The sequence below is a fragment of the Dipteris shenzhenensis genome, chromosome 16 (genome assembly GCF_047967505.1).
Source record: "Dipteris shenzhenensis isolate YYH24624 ecotype China chromosome 16, Dip_SZ_1.0, whole genome shotgun sequence".
NCBI classification, from domain to species: domain Eukaryota; kingdom Viridiplantae; phylum Streptophyta; class Polypodiopsida; order Gleicheniales; family Dipteridaceae; genus Dipteris; species Dipteris shenzhenensis.
This window is the reverse complement of record NC_141611.1, coordinates 51,554,011-51,576,088: the sequence shown is the minus strand read 5'-3', so window position 1 is coordinate 51,576,088 and position 22,078 is coordinate 51,554,011. Positions and strand designations below refer to the sequence as shown.

Genomic DNA, 22,078 nt, shown 5'->3' with positions numbered 1-22,078 from the left:
ACAGATGTGTACTCTCACATGTACATAGCCATTCACATATGGGCAGCAATCAAAAGTCGTCATACATAATTTTGGCTCGAGATCTACATATGAAGGGCACAATCAACCACGAGCACAAGGGAGAAATCTCATTAAAAGTCGTTCACATTCACTTTACCCAAGTGCCTATAGCGATAAGATTACTCATTCGTCTCTTTTTTATGAATAACAATGCTTGTTAGTAGCTCAACCGCTATCCTACTAGAGTGTTTTGATCCAGGCATCTTTGGCCAAAGACAACCCCCATCAAAATTTCAAGCGATTGGCTCCTTACGGCTCTCATCAACCTCCTTATCACTTGTTTGCTCACCTACGTGGCACATTAGACCAATCTAAGGCCCCTACTTTTGGCATATTAGACCAATCTAAGGCCCCTACTTTCACCAAGCTAAGTCCATTATATATTCAATTAAATCCTAAGTTATTCAGGAAATTCAATTAATTGTTCAAGAGATTCCACTTTAACCTAAGGCTTGGGGGCATGGCAAGATGTGTGTTTGAGCATGTAGGGATTTGGAGCTCTTGAATACCAAGAATACACTCCAGATATTTTAGCACTTCACATTGTAACAACTAAAGAAATATTGCAAGCGACCAGAACAGTCATGGTACCTCGGAGAGAGAAATGGTGCAAGCATGGATTTCAGCCGGTCCTGTGTACTTTGCAAGACATTTGCCAGTCTGCCTTGTCCTAATGCAGCATAAGATTACATTCCACGTCAAGATAAAATTTGTGGGAGATTCTAGTCAAGCTTTTGCACTCAGCATCATAATGACACGAACCTCCAGATCCCCATTGTCGTATAAATAGAATAACTGTGTCAAACCATCTCCCTGCCTCTGCTAGATCCCCTTTCCATAATCTTGGGAATAAATACATTTTGTCAGTGCAGAGTCCAGAAAGTCGACAGAAATTTGTATGCTTTCATCACAAAGCCTTAGTGTCCCGAAGGTTCTTTTGCACCTTATTTCTCATGTTATGACCCGTGATCAGTCCATAGTTGTGTGGATCCAGGCGGTTCAATGGTCCGAATTTCTCCTCATAAGCACCCCAGAGTTCAAACCTGAAGAAAATCAAAATGAAACCATCGACATAAGAAGGGAGTTTTTAAACTCGTGCGATGAAAAAAGGGTCTCACAAAAAGGAAGTGATACTAAAAATACCTCGGGGGTACTTACCAGTAAGCCAGGAATTGAAAAGGTGCACAATGAGCATAAACCTCTGTAACATCTCCGGAAACACTTGCCAAGGTGCAATTTATTCTTCCATGTACCTAAGACAGCACAAATATAGAGTGTTTTTCCCCATTGGTAGAACAGAATCCCTAAAGCATTCAAGACAAGAACCAAAAAAGACATGCATGAATCTGAACTGTCACCTGTTTCAAGTGTCTCACTGTTTCTGTGTCTGCAGGGACAGTGCCATAATCACCTATGCACATTAAAACATTTGCACACGTAAAGGGCCCGAATCCCTGCAACTGCAACAACCCCTTTCTAACATCCTCTACCTGCAAGTGACCTGTCAGAATTTCAAATGATTTCAAATCAACCCTGCCCTCGCAAATATCCTTTGCAAGCTTCCATATGCGCTTTGCCCGGTAACCCAAGCCACAACGGCTAGCCAAGAATTTTACATCCAAAGTAACCAACTCTTCAGGAAGAGGAAACGCTCCAAAACGTGGACAAGCTGTCATATCAGAATCAGATAGTGGCATACTTGAGCATTCACATTCACTTGACCTTTCACCTAACTGGGCCGGCAACATTTGTGATGAATCAGAAATTTGAGTCACTGTGGCAGCTCTTTCCTCACTGCCAATGATGTTAGTCATATCTTCCCTGGTAAATGTCATTGATTTGCAAACTTTTGGACCTGCCCTTTTCTTTGGCATTCGCTTCCTCTTCAAATCTCTCCCTTCAGGAGTTTGCGGTGGCAACAGCTCAGCGTTGCCTTGTTTTGATCTATCCATCAAGGTCTCAGTAAACCATCCGAGTGGAGGGCCCTTCAACTCTGCTTGGAGCTCACATAATGCTTTCGCCATGGCCAATGTTCTTCCCCACCTTCGAACAGAGAGGACTATATAAGCCCACGCAATAATATGAATTAAAAACTATTCTGTTATGAAAAGGAAGTTGCAAGGAATTATAGGTACTTTGCTGCTTGGAGCTTTTAGGACAATGATAGGTATCCACAAATATACAGAATGCCAATGCTTCATCAAAGCATTCTCACACAATGGAACCACGAGCCACAGAATAAAAGCCATACTAACCAACCAGTCAACAACTTTTAAATTCAAATTAAACAGTACTAAAACACAGCTAATACTTTTTTATATATAAGAGTTGTCAGGAGCCTATACAAAAACTACACTGCCACCAGAGGAGACACTTTTGAATTTCAGAGGCCTTTAAAGGCCAGTTTTGTAGACCACCCACACCAAGGGTGGGGCACGCTCAGGAGATGCCAAAATGTCCAGTGGTCCAATTTTATCTTCCAAGTTTTGGTTTTCTCAACAGTAAAGAGCATAGTTTTTCTAGCACTTATTCCTTGTAGTCCATTTTAGTTTGTAGTACAGAGCATTCTCTCTCTAATCGTAGTACATTATCTCTCTATTAGCATCTTTGCATCTTTCTTTCAACAACATACCTCTGCTACATGCTTTGACATGGTATCAAAGCCCATGGTAGTCTAAAGCCTTGAAAAATGGAGGGAGCAGATGCTGTTTGCTGTTGATTGAAGCAAGGGTGGGCAGTACGGGACAAGGAGGAGCAGACAAGCAATCATAGAGTGATTGCCTGAGTGACATGCAAAAGTAAAAGAACATGGGAGAGGTGGGCTCATGAAAGACTTGTTGATTCCTGTCTTTCCATATGGTCCAGAGTGCCCGATATCTGACCCATGCAAAGAACAAGTCCAACACACACACACACACACACACACACATGCAAATAATTTGCGAGCCTAGGATTCCACATGGACAGATTGCCTCCCTTTTAGTATAGCCTGGAGGCCCATCACGAAGCTAACCAGATCATTCAGGAGGATCTGATACAGCTACACACATACAAGACCTGGTTAGCCCCTATCGAGCTTCTTGTGAAGCTCAGCTTCTACAAAGATCACTGCCATAGTATATCAAAAGAGGGCTTCATCGACCCGCCATGCTACACGCAAACCAACCTCCCCCACTCTTTGAGGATTTCGATTGGTGTTTTCTCACACTGATTACGGATTGAGACTCAACAGGCTGAGGGCACAGCTAGGCATGGCCACATCTGCACCCTATGTGATCTACAAGAGATTAAATCAAAGAAGCACTTTGCTTTCAGATGCCTTGTAACCAACTCAGAGACGCTTAGCGATCTTCGCTCATGAGGCTGTACGACTCAGGGACCAACTGCCCTAAACACATAGATGAGATCAAGGGGCTCAGCCAGACTCCATCCAAAGCATGATCACCGATTTTTTGTAGCCGGATAGCACAGACCAGCATTCCCAAGAGAGATGGCATATCCGAGGTCTGGAGCAAGAGACATGACCGCGTCCGCGTGTTGATGCACAGATGAGGCTTGGGGATCTTCTCTCCATGTTTACAAGACCAAGGACACAGCCAACGGGGGTAACAGTGGCACTTGTCCAATAGAGAGCCACTGCTCGAAAACCACGGCAGCCCACGTAGACTAAGTAAGCAATCTATCACGCGCTTCATACCACCACTGCACCAATCACCGTCAAAGCCTCTGTTGAGACCCTCTTTTCCATTGGCAGCCGTCCGGTGGACTTGGTTCCTCATACAACATACAGAGGACCACCATAGTGATACCACACTGCAGATTATTCGTCCTCCCTATGGATGCACATGCCTGCTTAGTGGCTCTGTGTTGGAAGAGTCACCTCCCCATCTATAAGCCCCCATATGAGGAGAGTGTGGGGGAGGCAGTGTTATGCTCTAGCCGAGATAGCATGACCTCGGAAAGATCGGTGGGCATTTTCCCTTAGACGACCGACTTTTGTAATATTTTATGTGCGTAAATAAAATGGTCAAGGGAAGTAACTGCCAAGGTCCTAGGTGAGGGTGTATTGGCATCGACTAGGTGGTTCTGAGTGCTCAAGCCTAGGTGCACCTAAATGTGTAATAATGCCAAGGGGCAAATGTTTTAATTGTGCCCCAAGAGAGGGGTAAATGGTGTACCAAGCTAAAGGTCTAGAATGATGACATGTGGCAGAAGGAACCATCTAGGGAACTGAGGGCTTGTGGATATGCATGAAAAGAAATTGAATTATGTATTTTTGTACATGTGATCCATGAGATTGGCTAGGAGGAAATACCGATGCCTACGCCTGTGAAATTCGTCCGTGAATCGACAAAAAGAAAAAGAGATTAGTTAGTGATCGTTTCATTTGGTACCAGAGCTTCAGGCTGGACGAGGGGATTGCGTATGGAGGGAGGCCAACTTTTGGATGTGCTCGCTCCAAGCTTCATGGCGATGGATTCGTGTGACTAGTATCACTTGCTTTGAAAGTTGGAGCAAGTGCACCCTTTCGAACTTTGGTGAATTTTCTCAATTCTGCAAATGCAAACGCACGAACGTGCATTCTCAAGAATTTGATCCCTCCAGGTGATCTTGCCCGTAGCTACGGGATTTGGGGCATTGGAACACCCTAGAGCGGAGAAAGGTCGTGATCATTCGCATCAGAGCGCAGAGCGTGTGACGATGAAATGAAAGAGAGAAGCGAATGTCTCAGCCGCTCCATCAACGGAAGCAGCTCTCTGCGCTCACCTTTCACCTAACTGTTTACACAGCTTAATCCTGCGCTGAGACCTTGAGATGATTATGAGGCAAAAGCTGACGATTTGGGGCAAACATAGAAAGCGGCGCACCGTGGGCAGATCATGGCATAGCTAAGCTTTGGACTGCCGCTGACGAAAAGCACATCAATGTCACAAAGTGAATGAAGACGACGAATGAGAATTTCAATTATGCCAGATGACAGAGCCACAAAATTGCAATGAATAGCGTCTGTTGCTTAAGAACACCGTAAAAGCAAGGGTCAACGAACGTATTCCTTGCCTGGCTATAGCTTATTACTTCTCTCGAAAGCTGGGCCAAAAGATGCTTGTAAAACTCAGATCTCGCGAAGGCTCACGTAGGCGGTAGCGATGCAAGGATGCAGAAGATTTTCAGATTTGACGATTTTGAAATGAAAAAGCTCCGATAGCTCAACGATGTGGGAATTTCATCATCAAACAGGCCAAGACTAATACATCCCGCAGATTACGCAGTTTGGCAGTGGTTCGACAATTTTATTGAAAATCTGAATACTAGGGATAGGAGTATCCATTCAAGACTTCGCGGAGCTTCCAGGGGGCATTTTTTTTTTTCTTCTAGACAAATTTTCAGTTTTCAGTTGCAGTCTATTATTCCTGTACAGCAAAAAGGGGAGTTCGAAGTGTGATATATTTTTGGGGTTTTGACGTACGGAAAGAAGTTTGTTTGTTTTTTTTTTAACTGTTTTCCCTTTTGAAAGAATGGAGGCAGAGGGACAAGATTCCAAGGTAAATCCTGGTGAATCTAGAGTGCGATCTACGCAAGAAGTGTCCCATCACACAACACCTACTCTGGTGGGTAGGATTTCTGTATTAGAAGATGCTTTACAACAGATCATGAACCAGTAGCTTCAAGTGAACGCTGGTCAAAATGAAATTACGGAAATGGTGCAAGCCTTGTCGGCTAGACCATCTAGAAATGAAAAGGGCAAAGCTCCAGCAGAGCCAGAACCCAGTATACACTCATCAGAACGTGTGAAGGTCAAGGTACCTAATATTGCCAACTATAGACCGGAGAAGTACGTTGGTCGGATGACCGAGCGCAATTATGATGTGATCGAGGCTTGGTTACACAAGTGGGAAGAAGCCTTCGCCATTTGTGAAATCAAATCTGATCTAAAGAAAATCCGCGAGACCACTTACCTGTTTCTTGAGGCAGCGAATAGATGGTGGATAAAGCAACAGAAAGATCAAGTTGCCCCTACCACCTAGAAAGGGTTTAAGGCTGAATTTAAGAAACACTTTCTTCCACCTGACGAAGAGTCCCGAGCTTGGGATGCTTATAGAGGTATCAGTGATGCAGGCTAAAATGTAGGGGAGAGCTGGCAAAGATGGAATAGTGAGAGGGAGAGAGTAGCAAGGAAGAGGGAGGAGGAGAAGCAGATGAGGGCAAGAGGAAGAGGAGGAGGAGAGTAGGGCAATAGGTGTAGAAGGGAGGGAAGGAGCTACAGCAGAAGCGAGGAGGAGGGGAGAGATGCTACAGGAGAGAGGAGGAGGGGAGAGATTCTGCAGGAGGGAGGAGCAGAGAAGAGGGAGCCTAGGCAATTGGAGGAGGGGAGAGAAAGGAGGGAGGAGGAGCCAGAAGGAGGAGGGGGAGGGGAGAGGAAGGAGGGAGGAGGAGGAGCAAGACGGAGGAGGGGAGAGGAGGAGGGAGGGGGAGGGAGAGAAAAAGCTAGAAAAGAAGGATTGTGCTTCGGCTGCCTTCAGCAACATCAGTGGAAGATTGTCCACTAAACAAAGACCGTCACACGGCCAATATGATAATATCTAAATGCGACGCGGAAATGCAGGAGAGTCCCAATGCGGAACATATGTAGATGCAATTGGGGAGACCTTCTCAGAGGTTAGTACCTGTGTTGTTAAGTGTGTCTGTTACTAAGTTAGTAAGCGGTGCACCCGATAACATCCTTTCAAAGCCCGCAGCAACGCAATATACCGTTTTCGATGAGCCCGAGTTGATTAAAATGAAAGGGCAAGTAGCCAATCATGACATGATTGTGTTGTTTGACTCAGCATCAACGCACAATGTAATTAACTCGAAGCTTATTAGGAGGCTCAAGTTGAAAACTAGTCCGACTGACTATGCTTATACGGTCAGGATGGCGGATGGGAGTTCAACTGAAGTATGGGACCAGAGGGTTACCCAATTGCAACTTCGAATTCAGGACTATGTTGAGAAGCTGGATTACAGATCATTAAATAATATCACTGCTAAGCACAAGTATCCGATGGCTCGGATCGATGATTTGCTAGATGCATTGCATGGGGCCGTAATTTTCAGTAAGATAGATCTTAAGTGTGGCTACCATCAGATCCGTATTAGAGCCGAGGATGTGCATAAAACCGCTTTTAGAAGCAGGTTTGGTCATTATGAGTTTTTGGTAATGCCTTTGGACTTACCAATACTCCAGCTACATTCGTCATGCTTATGAACGATTTACTACGTCCATATATCGGAAAGTTTGTGATACATTTTATTAACAATATTCTGGTATTCAGTAAAAGTGTTGCTAAGCATCATGAACACTTAAGAATAGTGTTCAGTACTTTGAGGAAAGCCAATCTTTATGTAAATAAGAAGAAAACTATAGTGTGTATGGTTAGACTTGAATATTTAGGATTCATAAATACTCCAGAGGGGGTAGAAATGGATCCAAAGAAAATGGCTGCGATACATACTTGGCCAATCCCTCCGAGTTTGACCGCTTTGCGATCATTCGATCATTCTTGGGATTTGCTCAATTTTATCGAAGGCATATCAAAGAATATTCCGAAATAGTATCACCATTGATTAATCTGACCTCAGATAAAGTACCTTTTACATGGAGACAGAATCAACAAGAAAGCTTTAACACCATAAAACAAGCTGTGGTCACAGGACCGGTGTTAAAAATAGTTGATTCCCAGAAATCGTTGTTCCTAGAAACCGATGCAAGTGGCATTGCGGTAGGAGCAGTTCTCCTCCAAGAGAGAAGGCCAGTAGCCTTTGAAAGCAAGAAGCTTTCTCCCTCTCAATGAAATTGGCCAACTCATGAATTAGAGTTGTATGATGTTGTCCATGCTTTGAAAACATAGAGACATTATTTGTATGGATCAGAGTTTTATGTGGATGTTGATTGCTGCTCATAGTTAATTCATGATCGTGATTGCATCTCTATTTGTTGCTACTACATGTCTAGTCGCTGCTCTAAAACATTTTTGTAAACAGCCTGACTTGAGAGGCCGCCAAGCTAGGTGGACAGAACTCATGCAAGAGTTTAATTTGACGATTCGGTACCGAAGAGGAAAAGATAATAAAGTTGCTGATGCATTGTCACGCATTATGCATAACATGAGTTTCACGGTGTTAGAGAGTGCTCTAATGGCCGAGATTAGAGAAACTCAAAAGGTGGACGAGTTTGTCCAGAGTCTATGGGCTAAGGCTCATATGTTAAACCCGGGGAAAACAAAAAGGATAACCTAGTATCCAGAAAAGACCAAACTTAAGCAAGATATGCCATAAGGGATGGTATGCTGAATAGGAATGGCAAGGTAGTAGTACCTAATCAGAATGATCTCAGGCAGAGAGTCATTCGACAATGCCATGATAGCTCATGTGCGGGACATCTAGGAGTCAAGAAGACATATGATCTCGTGAAGCAAGATTTCTTTTGGCCAAAGATGAAAAAGCATATTCATGAATATGTGACACGTTGTTTTTCGTGTTATGTAAGTAAGGCAAAACGGGTGAAGCCACCTGACCTTTTACAACCCTTGGAGATACCACTAAGTAAATGGGAGAGCATTTCCATGGACTTTATAGGGCTGCCTACAACACAAGGTGGATATGATTCTATCCTTGTGGTGGTTGATCGTCTTACCAAGATGGCTCACTTCATTCCAACTAGAGAGTCTGTTAGTGCCCCCAAGTGGCCGATTTGTTTATTAGACATATATTTTGTCTGCATGGATTACCCAAATCGATAGTGTCAGACAGAGATGTCAAATTTACCGGTCATTTTTGGACTGCAGTATTTGAGACACTAAGGACTGAGTTGGGAATGAGTAGTGGGGATCATCCAGAAACAGATGGTCAGACGGAAAGAATCAACCAAATTTTAGAGGATATGCTTAGAGCATATGTGTCATTGAGGGAACATACATGGGGCAAGTGGTTGCCATTGTTGGAGTTTGCCTACAATGATAGAAAACATTCCTCTACAGGGTTCAGTCCGTTTAAACTGAACTATGGTTATAGGCCAGCGAATCCAACTTAGTTGGAGTACCTCGGAAAGTGCCTAGTGCCGTGAACTTTGTGGTTCAGATGCATGTTTTAATTGTGCCCCAAGAGAGGGGTAAATGGTGTACCAAGCTAAAGGTCTAGAATGATGACATGTGGCAGAAGGAACCATCTAGGGAACTGAGGGCTTGTGGATATGCATGAAAAGAAATTGAATTACGTATCTTTTGTACATGTGATCCATGAGATTGGCTGGGAGGAAATACTGATGCCTACGCCTGTGAAATTCATCCGTGAATCAACAAAAAGAAAGAGAGATTAGTTAGTGATTGTTTCAGGTAGACTTAGGGTCAGGGCTACAACATGGGAAGTTTATTGGCTGCCATGTGTAGCGAGAGGGGGCTTCCGCGCAGGCTGCCATGTGGGCAGAGCACCTCAGGTCCTACTTGGCAAGGCGGGGTTCTTGTGGAGGCCAAGAGTGTACGGATCTGCCACACGGCAGTTTGGAGGCCTGCAGCAACTGTACGGAGCAGAGAAGCTTGCGGTACACGCCTACAGCAATTGTCTAAAGGCTGGAGCAGGTCCCAGGACAAGGGCGCACAGGTGGTGGACTGCTTGGAGCAGATCAGGGCAAGAGAAATGGCTCTTGATCAGGTTGACCAGGGACGGAGAGAGGCAGAGAAGTCTGGGCCAGATAAGGCAGGGAAACAGGCTGCAATGGGCAGTCCCCTTGCCCCTAAATAGGGCCTGGGTGGCTGAGCAGATTTAGAGCAGCAGAGATCTGGCCCATCATTGAGAGGATCCAGTGGGAAGCTGACAGCTGCAGTATAGCTCAAAGAAGTGCTGCATCCTTGGCTGTCTCCAGGGCAGCACAGACTCAAAGTCTACTAAAGCTCTGAGGTACGCAGGCTTATGGATCTAGAAGTGCCACGGAGGTAGAAGGACAACATCCTTTTGGTAAGGACAGAGGACACAATTTGGTGAGACTCTAGACTCCTTTTGTATTGTGTCCTTTTTGACTAAATATATTTTGTTGGTTCTATATCTCTGTTGGAGCATTGTCTCCTTACTGGCTTGCACTGATGAGCACACAAAGTAAAGAAGTTTGTGATTCCACCCCCAAACCCCACTGTGTGAGCTCCTAGCCTATTCTATCAGTCTTCCGCTGTGTGTGTACCCTCTGTTGTGATTTCTAACTCACACACTTACCAGGACATACAATTCGACCGTAGTCTTTCAACTAGGTACTCAGCATGCCTTTATACGCTCCTCACATATATTGACTTTATACTCCTAGAAGATCGAGCTGCCCTAATCACCTGCTCACTTCATGGGGCTGCACTTCAAGCTTGCCCTCACACTACCCGCTCTACTCATCCACCACCACTGGGGACTGTCCCTTGCAATAAATGGTACGATGATGAGTGTAAGGCTTTGCACCGCCAAAACCAAACATAATCTCCCAACAGGATCTGACACGATACGCGAGTACCGTCGACTGGCTCGTATGCCTTTATACGCTCCTCACATACATTGACTTTATACTCCTAGAAGATCGAGCTGCCCTAATCACCCGCTCACTTCATGGGGCTGCACTTCAAGCTTGCCCTCACACTACCCGCTCTACTCATCCACCACCACTGGGGACTATCCCTTGCAACAGTTGGTACGATGATGAGTGTAAGGCTTTGCACCGCCAAAACCAAACACAATCTCCCGACAGGATCTGACACAATACGGGAGTACCGTCGACTGGCTCATAGGAAGAAACAGGAGTTTATCCGTCAAAACAAGGAGGAATTATTGACCATTTTGTTCATTAACAACTCCAAAGACTTTTGGTAGAGATTCCTAAAAAGATGGTCCCCCTCACCTATCACTAATACTAAAGTTAGGTATGACTATGCACGCACATTATATGACATCCCAAATCAGCCTGCTCCTGATCTTTCAAACATACCTTGTCCTACTTCCTATACACTCTTCACTAAGGTGTTAAGGACGTTGTGATGAAGCTTCATAACGGCCGAGTGACAAATCACGAGGGGCTATGCACTGATTTCATTGCATATGGGATTAACATCTTCGCCCCGATCTTAGCAAAGCTCTTTAATGAAGTTGTTTGCCTTGGGTACTCCTATCGTAGGGGCTCCAATGACACTTGGATGCACTAAAGTCTTTCTATGAGTCACATGATCTGAAGGTCAACCTTGGTAAAACCAAGGTTATGGTCTTCAATACACCTCGGGTCACGATGCATCGGGAGTGGTTTACGTTTGATGGGTCACTAGGGTTGAGATTGTTTCATCATATACTTACCTAGGGGTTATCTTTTTTGGACCTATTTTCACCATGAGACCGGTGATGCAGGCTCGTCTGAGCAGAGGATATGCCTTGCTGGCTAGATTGGAGAGACAGTGCTTCCGTTCATACTTTCAGGATCCTCGAACCAAGTGTCTACTCTTCGACTCTTTGGTTCGACCAGCAGGGTTGTATGGTAGCCCTTGTTGGGGACCATACTTGTTTGATACTGAGTGGACTCGTGTGGAGCGATTACAGGTTCTTATGCTATCACAAATGATTCGTAGTAAGCCGTCAGTTCCTCACCAGATCATCCTAGCTGAGTTTGGATCCTCACCACTGCAGCTCGATGCAGTGTTTCAGGTCATTACCTACTTATATAGAGTCAAAGCATATGGAGATCACACCTCTAGGCACAGCAGATTACCGTGGTTAGCACTGTCCTCCTCCATGGTATTATCCTCTAGAGGAAGGGGACCAAAGATGCTGGATTGAGCATACAATGAGATGGTTTGAGCGACTGGGGTTACATATGGATAGACTTCCTCCCTTCCAGTACAGCATTGATGCGCTGTTCTTCCCACTCCGATATCATGAGGTCAATCAAGTCATATTGGAGGATCTTTTACAGCTACACACATTCCAGATCTGATTGGAATCAATCGAGCTGCAGTGGTGAGGATTGCCTACATATCTCATATGAAGGGTTTATTGACCCACCAGGGTATACACGGGTTTACTTGCCATATTCATTGAGGATCTCCATTGGGCAGTTTCGGGTCTCTTCACATAGACTCGCATTGAGAGTGGTCGGACAGAGGGTATACCGAGGGAGAGGCGTATATGCACGTTGTGCAACCGGCAGGAGGAGATGCCCTGCTTACTATGAGATCAGAGGACCATTTTATTACCTGTTCAGACATAGCTCCGGATTGCTGTCCCGATTTCTCTCTTTTCCGGATTAGAGGTGCCTAGCCGCATTCATCCATGAGATCGTTAGGTATTGTGAGTGCTTACTACGATCTCAAAGACATGAGGAGGATACCCTAGTGGACTCTTCTCAGAGCATGATCATATATTTCTTCTAGCCATACCATATAGACCCCCCTCCATAGGTCAGAGGCATGATCAAGACCCAAAGCCGATGACACGACAGTTAAGACAGAGGACTGACGCACAAATTACACTTGGGGACATTCCCTCGATGTTCATAGTGGGGGTGAGACGGGCAGGGGTGACTGTCGCCCTTGTTAGGCGTAGAGTTGTGACTTGGAGACAACAGAGGATTGCATCCACAGGGAGTCAACAACATTCTATATCTGATTTCATGCCATCATTTGACGAGCAAAGGAACCATGCTGATATGGAGCACATTTCACTTTATATTATGTATTATGTATAACGATGACAGTTGTTCTCTTGCTAATAATGATGATGATGAGGATGACTTCGTAGAGAACTACTTTCTCTGGATAAGACTATGTAGGATACAGTTTTTTGGACTTTTGAATGGGTGTGGATGCTCGCTTAGTAGCTCCACCCCTCCAGGTAGTTTGTATTTCTCACTATCTCATAGACCCATCGGTCCTCCAAAGACTTTAATATACTCTCTCTCTCTCTCTCTCTCTCTCTCTCTCTCTCACACGCGCACACACTTTTTTGTGGAATCTTTGAGTCATTATATTGTTAGAATTATAGATATAATTCAGTAGTGACCAATGTAATTTAATAAGCTAGTTAGGGGCACTTTTTCCTCTTTAAGAGGTTTTTCCCCCTAACCGCAATTAGTCCACTAACTATGGTTAGTGACTACTAAGGTTTTATCACTAGGACAAAACCTTATCTCTCTCTTTCAGTTGTACTCTCATCCTCTTCTATTGCAACTAAGCTTTCAAGCTTTCAGCTCTCAGCTAACTCTCTTGCTCTCTCTCTCTCACCAAAATCTTTCATTTGGTATCAAAGCAGATCATGCTCTTGGACCTGCTCCCTGCTCCCGAACTCTAGCTCCCGTGAGCTCCCTTTGCTGGCCGTACCTTCTATCTGTTGCAGCTCGTCATCCCGTACAATGCCGTACATTCCGTACAAGTCCGTTCGGACCTGCTACTCCAACACGTGCGTACCTACGCTGACGCTCGTACCAGCACACCTGCAATCTCGTCGTCCGTACCTACGACCATACGATTCGCCGTCCGTACCTGCGACCGTACAATTCGTCGCCGTACCTGCCATACCAATGCGTACATGCTGCTGTCGTACCTACGCGTACACGCCGTACAACAGGTCGTCGTACCTACTTCCCAACAGGTCCCGCTTCCGTACAATTCGTCGTACACATGTACTTCGCCGTACATCCCGGATCTTCTCATCCGTACATCAGTACAAGCTCATCTACACGTGTGACAAATCTGTACCTGCTCATCCGTACTTTGTCGTACAACCGTACCTACTCATCCGTACTCATCGTACCAGCAGATCTGGTGGTATTTGTGCAGACATTTGCAGTCCTTATCAATCATTTGGGTATTTTCGGGTTCATAGTTGCTTGTGAAGCAGACATTGCAGGCAGATTAAGAGGTTTAGCCCAAAAATTTGGGGCTTTCTGCTGAAATTGCAAAATTTGGGGCTTTCTCTGCTTCTGCCCCTTTCTGGTTGCACTTTCAAGCTCGAAATTTGGGGCTTTCACTTTTGCAGTACAATTTCTTGCAAAAATTTGGGGATTTTGTGATTACACTACAATTTCGCAGTGAAATTTGGGGCTTTTGCAGATATGGCGCAATTCTTGCAACATTTGGGGCTTTTGATCAATTTGCCCCTTTCTGGTTGCAATTTCAGGCCTATTTTGGGGCTTTTGTGTTGGGAGAGCAATTTTTTTCAACTAGATCTAGTGTACAGTTAGTCATTTGTGGTGTGCTCTCTAGCTGTGCCCTCTCTCCTCATCTCCACTCTTCTCCTCTCCCCTCTTCATATTTTGTCACTAGGTGGTATTTGAACCTTGGGGAAGCCTGTAGGTGGTTTCAGAGAAAAAAGATGTTTTTTGATGATTCCCTTGTTCCTTTCGAGACCAGACTGAGAGCTCGGAACGACTTGCTGAGACAACCATTGCCTACATTTAGTGTCCATTGCACTTTGGGAGTTCGAAAACCCCTTCATTCTTGAATCTGGGATCATTTTGCTGGATTTTTGACTCACTATCTCTGCTTCCACGTTTTTCTACCAATGTGTTAGAACTCAAGTTTGGAGCAACCACTCGCAGATCTGTTAGTTCCGGTGGACTCAAGTTGTCCTAAAACTTCTTTGTTGCTCATCATTCACATTTCGGTGGAGTTTACAAACAGATTGGTTTGCAAAAACGTTTTTCAATTCCTCTGTTGGACTCAGTGATTGGGACCACAGTTTTTGAAACCGTTTGTTCCTTTGCATTTTGGAGACCCAAAAACCCCTACCTGTCAACTCTTGCATGATTTCGTGGAGATTTGGAGAAGTTTCATCTCTTTGAGACATGGAATCGTCTAATTATCTGTAAAAAATCCATTCAAAGTTTCCAACCTAACAGTGCAAGTGCAGAAATCTGAGTTGCATTTACAGCAAGTGCTTGGCTGTGTTTTTTGAGAGTTGTGCCTTTCATTCCCAGTAAGGGAATTCAGTTTTGTATCTGCTAAAAACTCTTTCTCAGATATGGCCCAGCAAAATCGGAATGATTTCCTGTTCGGTGGTCTTTCACGGGAAGACAAGTTGAATGGTACCAACTTCTCCCTATGGAGTTTTATCGTACGCAATATTCTGATTTCTCGCAATCTATGGGATTATGTGAATGGGGATGAGATCCGACCAGCAAATCTGGCACCTAATACCCCTCCCCAGCAAGGAGGTGGAAGAGGTCGTGCACAGGGTGCAGCTGCAGGACAAGTTGTTGGTGCAGCTATAGCCACTACTCCAGAGCAAAGAGATGGGATTCACGGGATGCCTTAGCTTTGTCATGCATCTCTCTTTCAGTGAAAAGATTTATCATTCCGCACATTCAGTCATGTAAGACCTCGAAGGCAGCGTGGGATATCTTAGAAAGCATGTATGCAGCCCGGAATGATGCAAGGGTATCTTTCTTGAAAAGAGAGTTAAGTAATATACATATGGAAGAGGGTGACTCCATGTCAATCCACCTCACAAAGCTAAAGGATCTCAGAGAGCAATTAACATAGCAATTAACATTTATGAGATTATTCCTGATTCAAAGATGATTACCACCACTCTGAATTCTCTTCTTGAGTCTTATCTCAGCTTTCATACCTCGCTGAACTTATCATTGAGGGGGGGTGCAAATCCTCTCACTTTTCATGAGTTGATAGGACTTCTGCTTCAGGAAGAGCAGACCAGGAAAAACTTGGCTTCACGTGCAGGTGAACAAGCTGTGCTCTCAAAGTTCAAGTCAAAAACAAAGGAACAAGCAAAGACATCAATAAATCAGCCTTCCAATGGATCAGGACAGCCTTCACAAAAGGCTAAAAATGATGCAAGTAAGCCCATGAAGAAGAGTTTTTGTCATTACTACAAAAAGCCAGGTCATCACATTGCAGTTTGCAGGAAAAGGCTTGCAAAAAACAACTCCGGTATGGCTGTTTCAGATTCAGCTCCTCATGCATCTGACAGTGGGGATGCTGCAGCCAACTTTGTTGGACAGGATTATGCCTTTTTATCTTGCATTTCAGATTCTAGGCTGGCTGCTCCAGATGCTCGGGATAGTACAGCCACTTGTAATGATGATACATATGCCTTTTTGACTTGCAGTTATGATCCTTCCACGGATGCATCAGCTTTCAGAGTCAATGAAACACTGAATACTTGGTATTTTGACAGCGATGCCTCCAAACATATCACTTCTAAGAAGTGTCTCTTTACTTCCTTGCATCCACCTCCCGTTGGTAAGAAAGTCACTTGTGCCAACAACTCGTCATATTCAGTACGTGGTACAGGAGAAGTTGAGCTTACCGCCATTGATGGCTCAGTTTTCAGACTTTCAGATGTCTTATATGTGCCTGGTATCACCAAGAATCTCCTTTCAGTGTCCACTCTTAACAGGGCTGGATTTCAGGTCATCTTTGAGGATGACAAATGTGCTGTCCGAGACAAAGAAAATGATAATGCCTTGAGATTATCTGGTACTCTACTGCGTGGGCTTTTTCAGCTTGATCTTTTTGAGAAAAGAGCAGCCCATGCTCTTGCAGTTTGTACTCCTACTGATGCCATGCAGAATGCAGAGTTATGGCATGCCAGATATGGCCACATCACTTCAGAAGCACTCGATGGTTGATGCATTGCTACCTCTTGAAATACCTCCTCCACATGCCTGTGAAGGGTGCATTTTAGGCAAGATGCATAGATTCCCCTTCAAAAAGGATGGTTCAGTTAAAGCTGTCCGGAAATTACAGCTTATACACAGTGATGTCTGTGGTCCCATGAGGACTCCATCATTGGGTGGTCATCTCTACTTTGTTACTTTTATTGATGATTACTCCAATTTCACTTGGGTCTTTGGGCTGAAGCACAAATCAGAAGTGTTCACGGTGTTTAAACACTTTTCAGCCATGGTTGAAACTGGACTCAAGATACAAACATTGCGCACAAATAGAGGTGGGGAATACTTGTCTGCAGATTTTGATGCTTTTCTGAAAGGAACCCTCCCGATGCTCCAGTTCAGCCACAGGATGTCTTGCCACCTCCACAGGCAGTGGAACAGGTAGTTCAGCAAGAAATTGCAGACATACATGCAGCAAAAACAGTTCCAAACTAGCTGTTACAGACTCTCACGAAGAGTAAGATTGATGCTCCATTACCTGGCAGGCCTCGCAGTGCAGTAAGGCACATGGAAGGTGCTAATTCAATGGAATCAGCATATGCAGTAACTCTTCTCGATGAGGAGCCTGCAACATTCCAAGAAGCAAAGGACAATGTGCATTGGATGAATGCCATGCACAATGAGTTACAGTCAATTAAGAAAAATCAGACTTGGGATGTATAGACTTGCCACCAGGTAAACATGCCATTAGTAAACGATGGGTTTTCAAGGTGAAACGGAAGCCAGATGGCTCTATTGACAGATACAAGGCAAGGTTGGTTGCTAAAGGATGCTCAAAAAAAGGGCATAGATTATGAGGAGACTTTTGCTCCTACATCCCGGATGACCACCATCTGATCTGTTATTGCAATGGCTGCACATTTTGAGTGGAATGTTCATCAATTGGACATTAAAACAGCCTTCCTAAACGGAGACTTGTTGGAAGAGGTTTATGTCAAACAACCTCCAAGCTTTGAAATTACAGCAAATGCACTTCAGGTATGCAAGCTAAATAAAGCTTTGTATGGGCTGAAACAGGCCCCTCGTGCATGGTATGCCAAGATTCATGCCTTTTTGACCAGCAAGGGGCTGCACAATAGTCCTACTGAGAGCACCCCCTACATCAAGATGGATGGGGGGGAAATTTTAGTCATCCTTCTTTATGTCGATGACTTACTGCTCACAGGGTCCAATGAAGATAATATTGCAGATTTCAAAGCTGATTTGCAGACCACCTTTGACATGTCAGGTTTGGGGCTGCTTCACATTTATTTGGGGATCCAGTTCTCTCAAGAGAGACGTGGCACTGTTATGTCTCAGTCCAAGTATGTGCAGAAACTCTTGGACAGATTTAACATGCATGATTGTAAGCCCATAGCAACTCCCATGGAGCCGGGGCTGAAACTCACAATGCATGATGCAGGAGAATCAGTCGATGCCACATTTTACAGTCAGGCTGTTGGATGCCTCATCTATCTCTGCAACACTAGACCTGATATTCAGTTTGCAGTATCTCAGGTGAGCAGGTATATGCACAGCCCAAAAACTATGCATTGGCAGGCAGTTAAGCGCATCTTCCGTTATTTGCAGAGCACGAAGTCTTTTGGCTTGTTATTTCCCAGGGGGGTGACTTGCAGATGCATGCCTACAGTGATTCAGCTTGGGCTGGTGATTATGACACTAGGCAGTCCACTAGTGGCAATTGTTTCTTTTTGGGTAAAGCTTGCATTTCCTGGCTGAGCAAGAAACAATCTACATTGGCTACCTCATCATGTGAAGCTGAGTACAGGGCAGCTTTCACAGCAACAGTTGAATGTGTCTGGCTACATCGTCTATTTGCTGATCTTCATCTGTCATTGGAGGGTCCTTCTCCAATTCTCACTGATAGTCAGAGTGCCATTGCAGTGGCAAAGAATCCAGTGTTTCATGCTCGCACGAAGCACATTGAGGTTCACCATCACTACGTCAGAGAGAAGTTGCATGCAGGAGAGAACAGCATGATCTTTGTGTCCACACATGACAATGTTGCAGATATTTTCACCAAAGCACTTCCACCTGAAAAGTTTGAGGCATTTCGCAGTGCCCTAAACTTATATCCGTTTGATGATTAATCAGCCTTGTACATGACATTGGCACTGCACGGGGTGTTAGAATTATAGATATAATTCAGCAGTGACCAATGTAATTTAATAAGCTAGTTAGGAGCACTTTTCCCTCTTTAAGAGGTTTTTCTCCCTAACCGCAGTTAGTCCACTAACTATGGTTAGTGACTACTAAGGTTTTGTCACTAGGACAAAACCTTATCTCTCACTCTTTCAGTTGTACTCTCATACTCTTCTATTGCAACTAAGCTTTCAAGCTTTCAGCTCTTAGCTAACTCTCTTGCTCTCTCTCTCTCCCCAAAATCTTTCATATATTACAAAAAAAGCTATCCCAGAAAGGGAGAGCTATAATATATCAAGAGAAAATCTCACTGTAGGACGAATATACATCATTCAAAGACACGAGATTGTAAGCAATCAAAAAGCAATTGTTGCAAAGAGTGTCTGAAGAAAGAGAAATTTAAAAAAACACGATCACCAAAGACTCTATGATTGCACCCTTCTAGAGAGTCCAAAGTGCCTAGCACCAAACCCAAACAAAAAAGAAATCAAACTCCTGTCTGGGTGGATGTATACCAAAAAGCCAGAAGAACTTGCCAAAAGCAATCTGAGGAAACTGAGCTCTCAAAATCTGCCCGAGGAAGTCCAAAAAAGCACAAGAGGAAGAACAATGCCAAAAGAGGTGAGGCACAGTCTCTCTCGAGCCAAACATCTGCGACAAATAGAGGAAGCAATATGTCGTCGTGCCAAGAGCTGTCCATGAGGAAGAACACCCAACAAAACTCTCCATAAGAAAACCTGTTGACGGAGAGGAATCTTAGACTGCCAAATCTGTCTCAAACGTTTCCGCTGCCATTTCATAGGACGATTAAGATGCCAAAGTTGATTTGCCTTTTGCGAGATAAATGGCAGAGGAAGTAGAACTTTATAAAAAGAAGAGACATTAATATGTGCAAACTGCAAAGGACGACATGACAAGCCCACAAAAGAAAGTGTCCAGTTTTGAAGACGATCCTGTAGATGCAATGGAGGAACCGGCTGAAAAGGTTGAAGTATCAAAGTAATCTTATGCCAAAGTGGACGATAATGCATTCCACACACACACACACGTGTGCCTTCTGATGGAGACTTCCCTAGCCAACCCGAGAGGAAAGGCGAAGGGTTTCACACGTCCACTTCTAGCGGTCAGGCATTCTTCTCGCTGGCATGTCTGACAGCCCAATTTCCATATATAGCATGTGGCGCCTGTCCCCCCCCAGGGGGCCTAGTCGTTCTATTTTTTACTGCTGCACATATCATTTTACTTCAGTCTGCAAATTAGTTCCTACCTATTAAGAAAAACCATTTTGTCCTTCCATCTTGAACCAGCAAGAAGACCAACATACTATACATGGAAGGACGTCTGCAACAGAGTCTCAACTTTAGTCAACTGCAGGCCAGTAATCTAAAGAGAGAGTGGGTCGTGTCATCTAAAAAAGTTGCATATGAAGACTAAAAGGAAAAAGCTCACCAGTATATAATATGGAAGCTCAAACTTACTGTCTAAAGATAGACGGCAGTTGAAATTTTATAAGCAGAGCGTGCATGAATGAAAGTATATTTCTTACTTATTAAACAACGCATTTCAGACAAGCCCAAGAAAGTTTCATCTAACGCAAATATACCAGCGATCTGGAGTCCCCGTATAAAATTACTGTCCACGAGCCTACAGAGAGTCATGTACCTATGGTAAACTTTGAATGTGACAGCCTATTTTCCCAAACGTAAGAGCATTACCCACAGTTGCAGAGAAGGAGACTTTTGACCATGTCCTCAAATAAGGTAGGTGAACGAAAAAGCCGGCCGAAACCTTCTGCTTTGGCCTGTGAATGAAGAGCATGGAAGGCGGCTAAAGCAGACGACTCCTTTTCTGAAAGTCGGAGCATTCTCGCTATTTGGGCCTGCAAGGATAAACAGGCATTTGGCGACTTAGCTGGCTGGCATTCCTATCTCTTGCAAAACAATAGTCAACAAGCCGAGGTTAACCAACTTGACATACCGAAATGCATTCCCGATCGGCATCACTGAGCTCTTGGACTCCCCGTAAGCAAACAACGAGATTTGAGACCGACCCATCACCTACAACTGTCTGGAAAATCAAAGTAACGACAGCCTGGCCACTGGCGAGGCGCAGGGGACGCTCCAGCAGGCCAGCTCCTGGCTGCGAGGAAGGAATCCACGCGTTAGGAGCGGTCATGAAGAAACCGTAGCTACAGACAGCCTTCTCCAGGCAGAAGGAGTGGGGAAGAGGCACTGCCAGATGCATCCCCTTCCCGGAGCTGCACCCGCACAGCTTTTGTTCGTAGGTGACGACCACCATTTCCAAAATCTTTGGCGGAGAGTAGCAGCAGTCGGCAGTTCCCCGAGCTATTCGTTGAAGTAGGAGTTTGGGAAGTAAGCCGGATCAAGTGCGCCGTTTGACGGTGGTGAATCGTGGTGCCCAACAGTTCACATGTGAGTGTTGTTTCTCCATGAAAGAGATTCTCCCTCTCCCTATATCGAAATAAATGGAGAAGCTCCCATGCTAGTTAGAACATTGTTTTTGTTTTGTTTTGAGAGTAGGTTTTTCTTTGTGTGCTCCATAACCAACCAGAGAGCGGAGAAGATACCAAGACCCTAACGGACTCAGGCATGCGGGAATTGCCTTAGCGCCCTGGGCCTCCAACTCACCGCGCTAAAACTCGGGCGCTCGATTTTACTAAGAGCTGCCATACCCATACTAGGTGTTCACCCATCAAAGTTACTTTGAGTACACAAGGTCATTGGGTGGGGCATGTCCACTATAGGGAAAGTGGTGAGGAACTTTATGCATACCACCATCATATGCTCGCTTGCAAATGTTAGGATTGAAGAATGGCCTTCACAAGTTTCATGGCTTGTGGTGCAATAAAGAAGTAGACTTTTATATATGGGGCGGTCACATGCAAAATACAAAATTTGGCCAATTGAGGAAAGGGTACATGGCCTACACTACAATGCAATAGCAAGTTCAAGACTTACAACTTACAACTTTTAGTAAACACTGATTGCTCAAGTGATTGCTCAAGCTATATCCACACTCATATCCTACATGAATCTTCAAGAAGGCAAGTCTTTCTATGCCCAACAGACCCCCCCCCCCCCCCCCCAAAAAAACATCAACTTGTTTCTAACACCCAAGATAGCGAGAAGACCAAAAGATCTCAAATACGGCCAAATCACAAGCAACCGTCGA

At 44.6% G+C, this 22,078-nt stretch overlaps 1 protein-coding gene across 3 annotated transcripts; it reads right to left on the bottom strand.

Annotated features, from left to right (window-relative positions):
* Positions 1-519: 519 nt before the first annotated feature.
* LOC147893102 (uncharacterized) lies at positions 520-21,386 on the bottom strand. 3 transcript variants are annotated; one of them, XM_087387278.1, is made up of 7 exons: positions 20,864-21,386; positions 20,602-20,765; positions 1,760-2,103; positions 1,419-1,561; positions 1,219-1,313; positions 1,004-1,103; positions 520-902 (listed from the first exon to the last, which is right to left on the bottom strand). In XM_087387278.1, the coding sequence occupies exons 1-7, from the start codon at positions 21,182-21,184 to the stop codon at positions 861-863; spliced, it is 1,209 nt and encodes a 402-aa protein (XP_087243404.1). In that variant the 5' UTR covers positions 21,185-21,386; the 3' UTR covers positions 520-860. The 3 variants fall into 3 exon arrangements, with proteins under 3 accessions (XP_087243404.1, XP_087243402.1, XP_087243403.1); XM_087387276.1 differs by having other exon boundaries at positions 1,419-2,103; XM_087387277.1 differs by having other exon boundaries at positions 520-1,103; positions 1,419-2,103.
* Between the last annotated feature and the right edge of the window lie 692 nt (positions 21,387-22,078).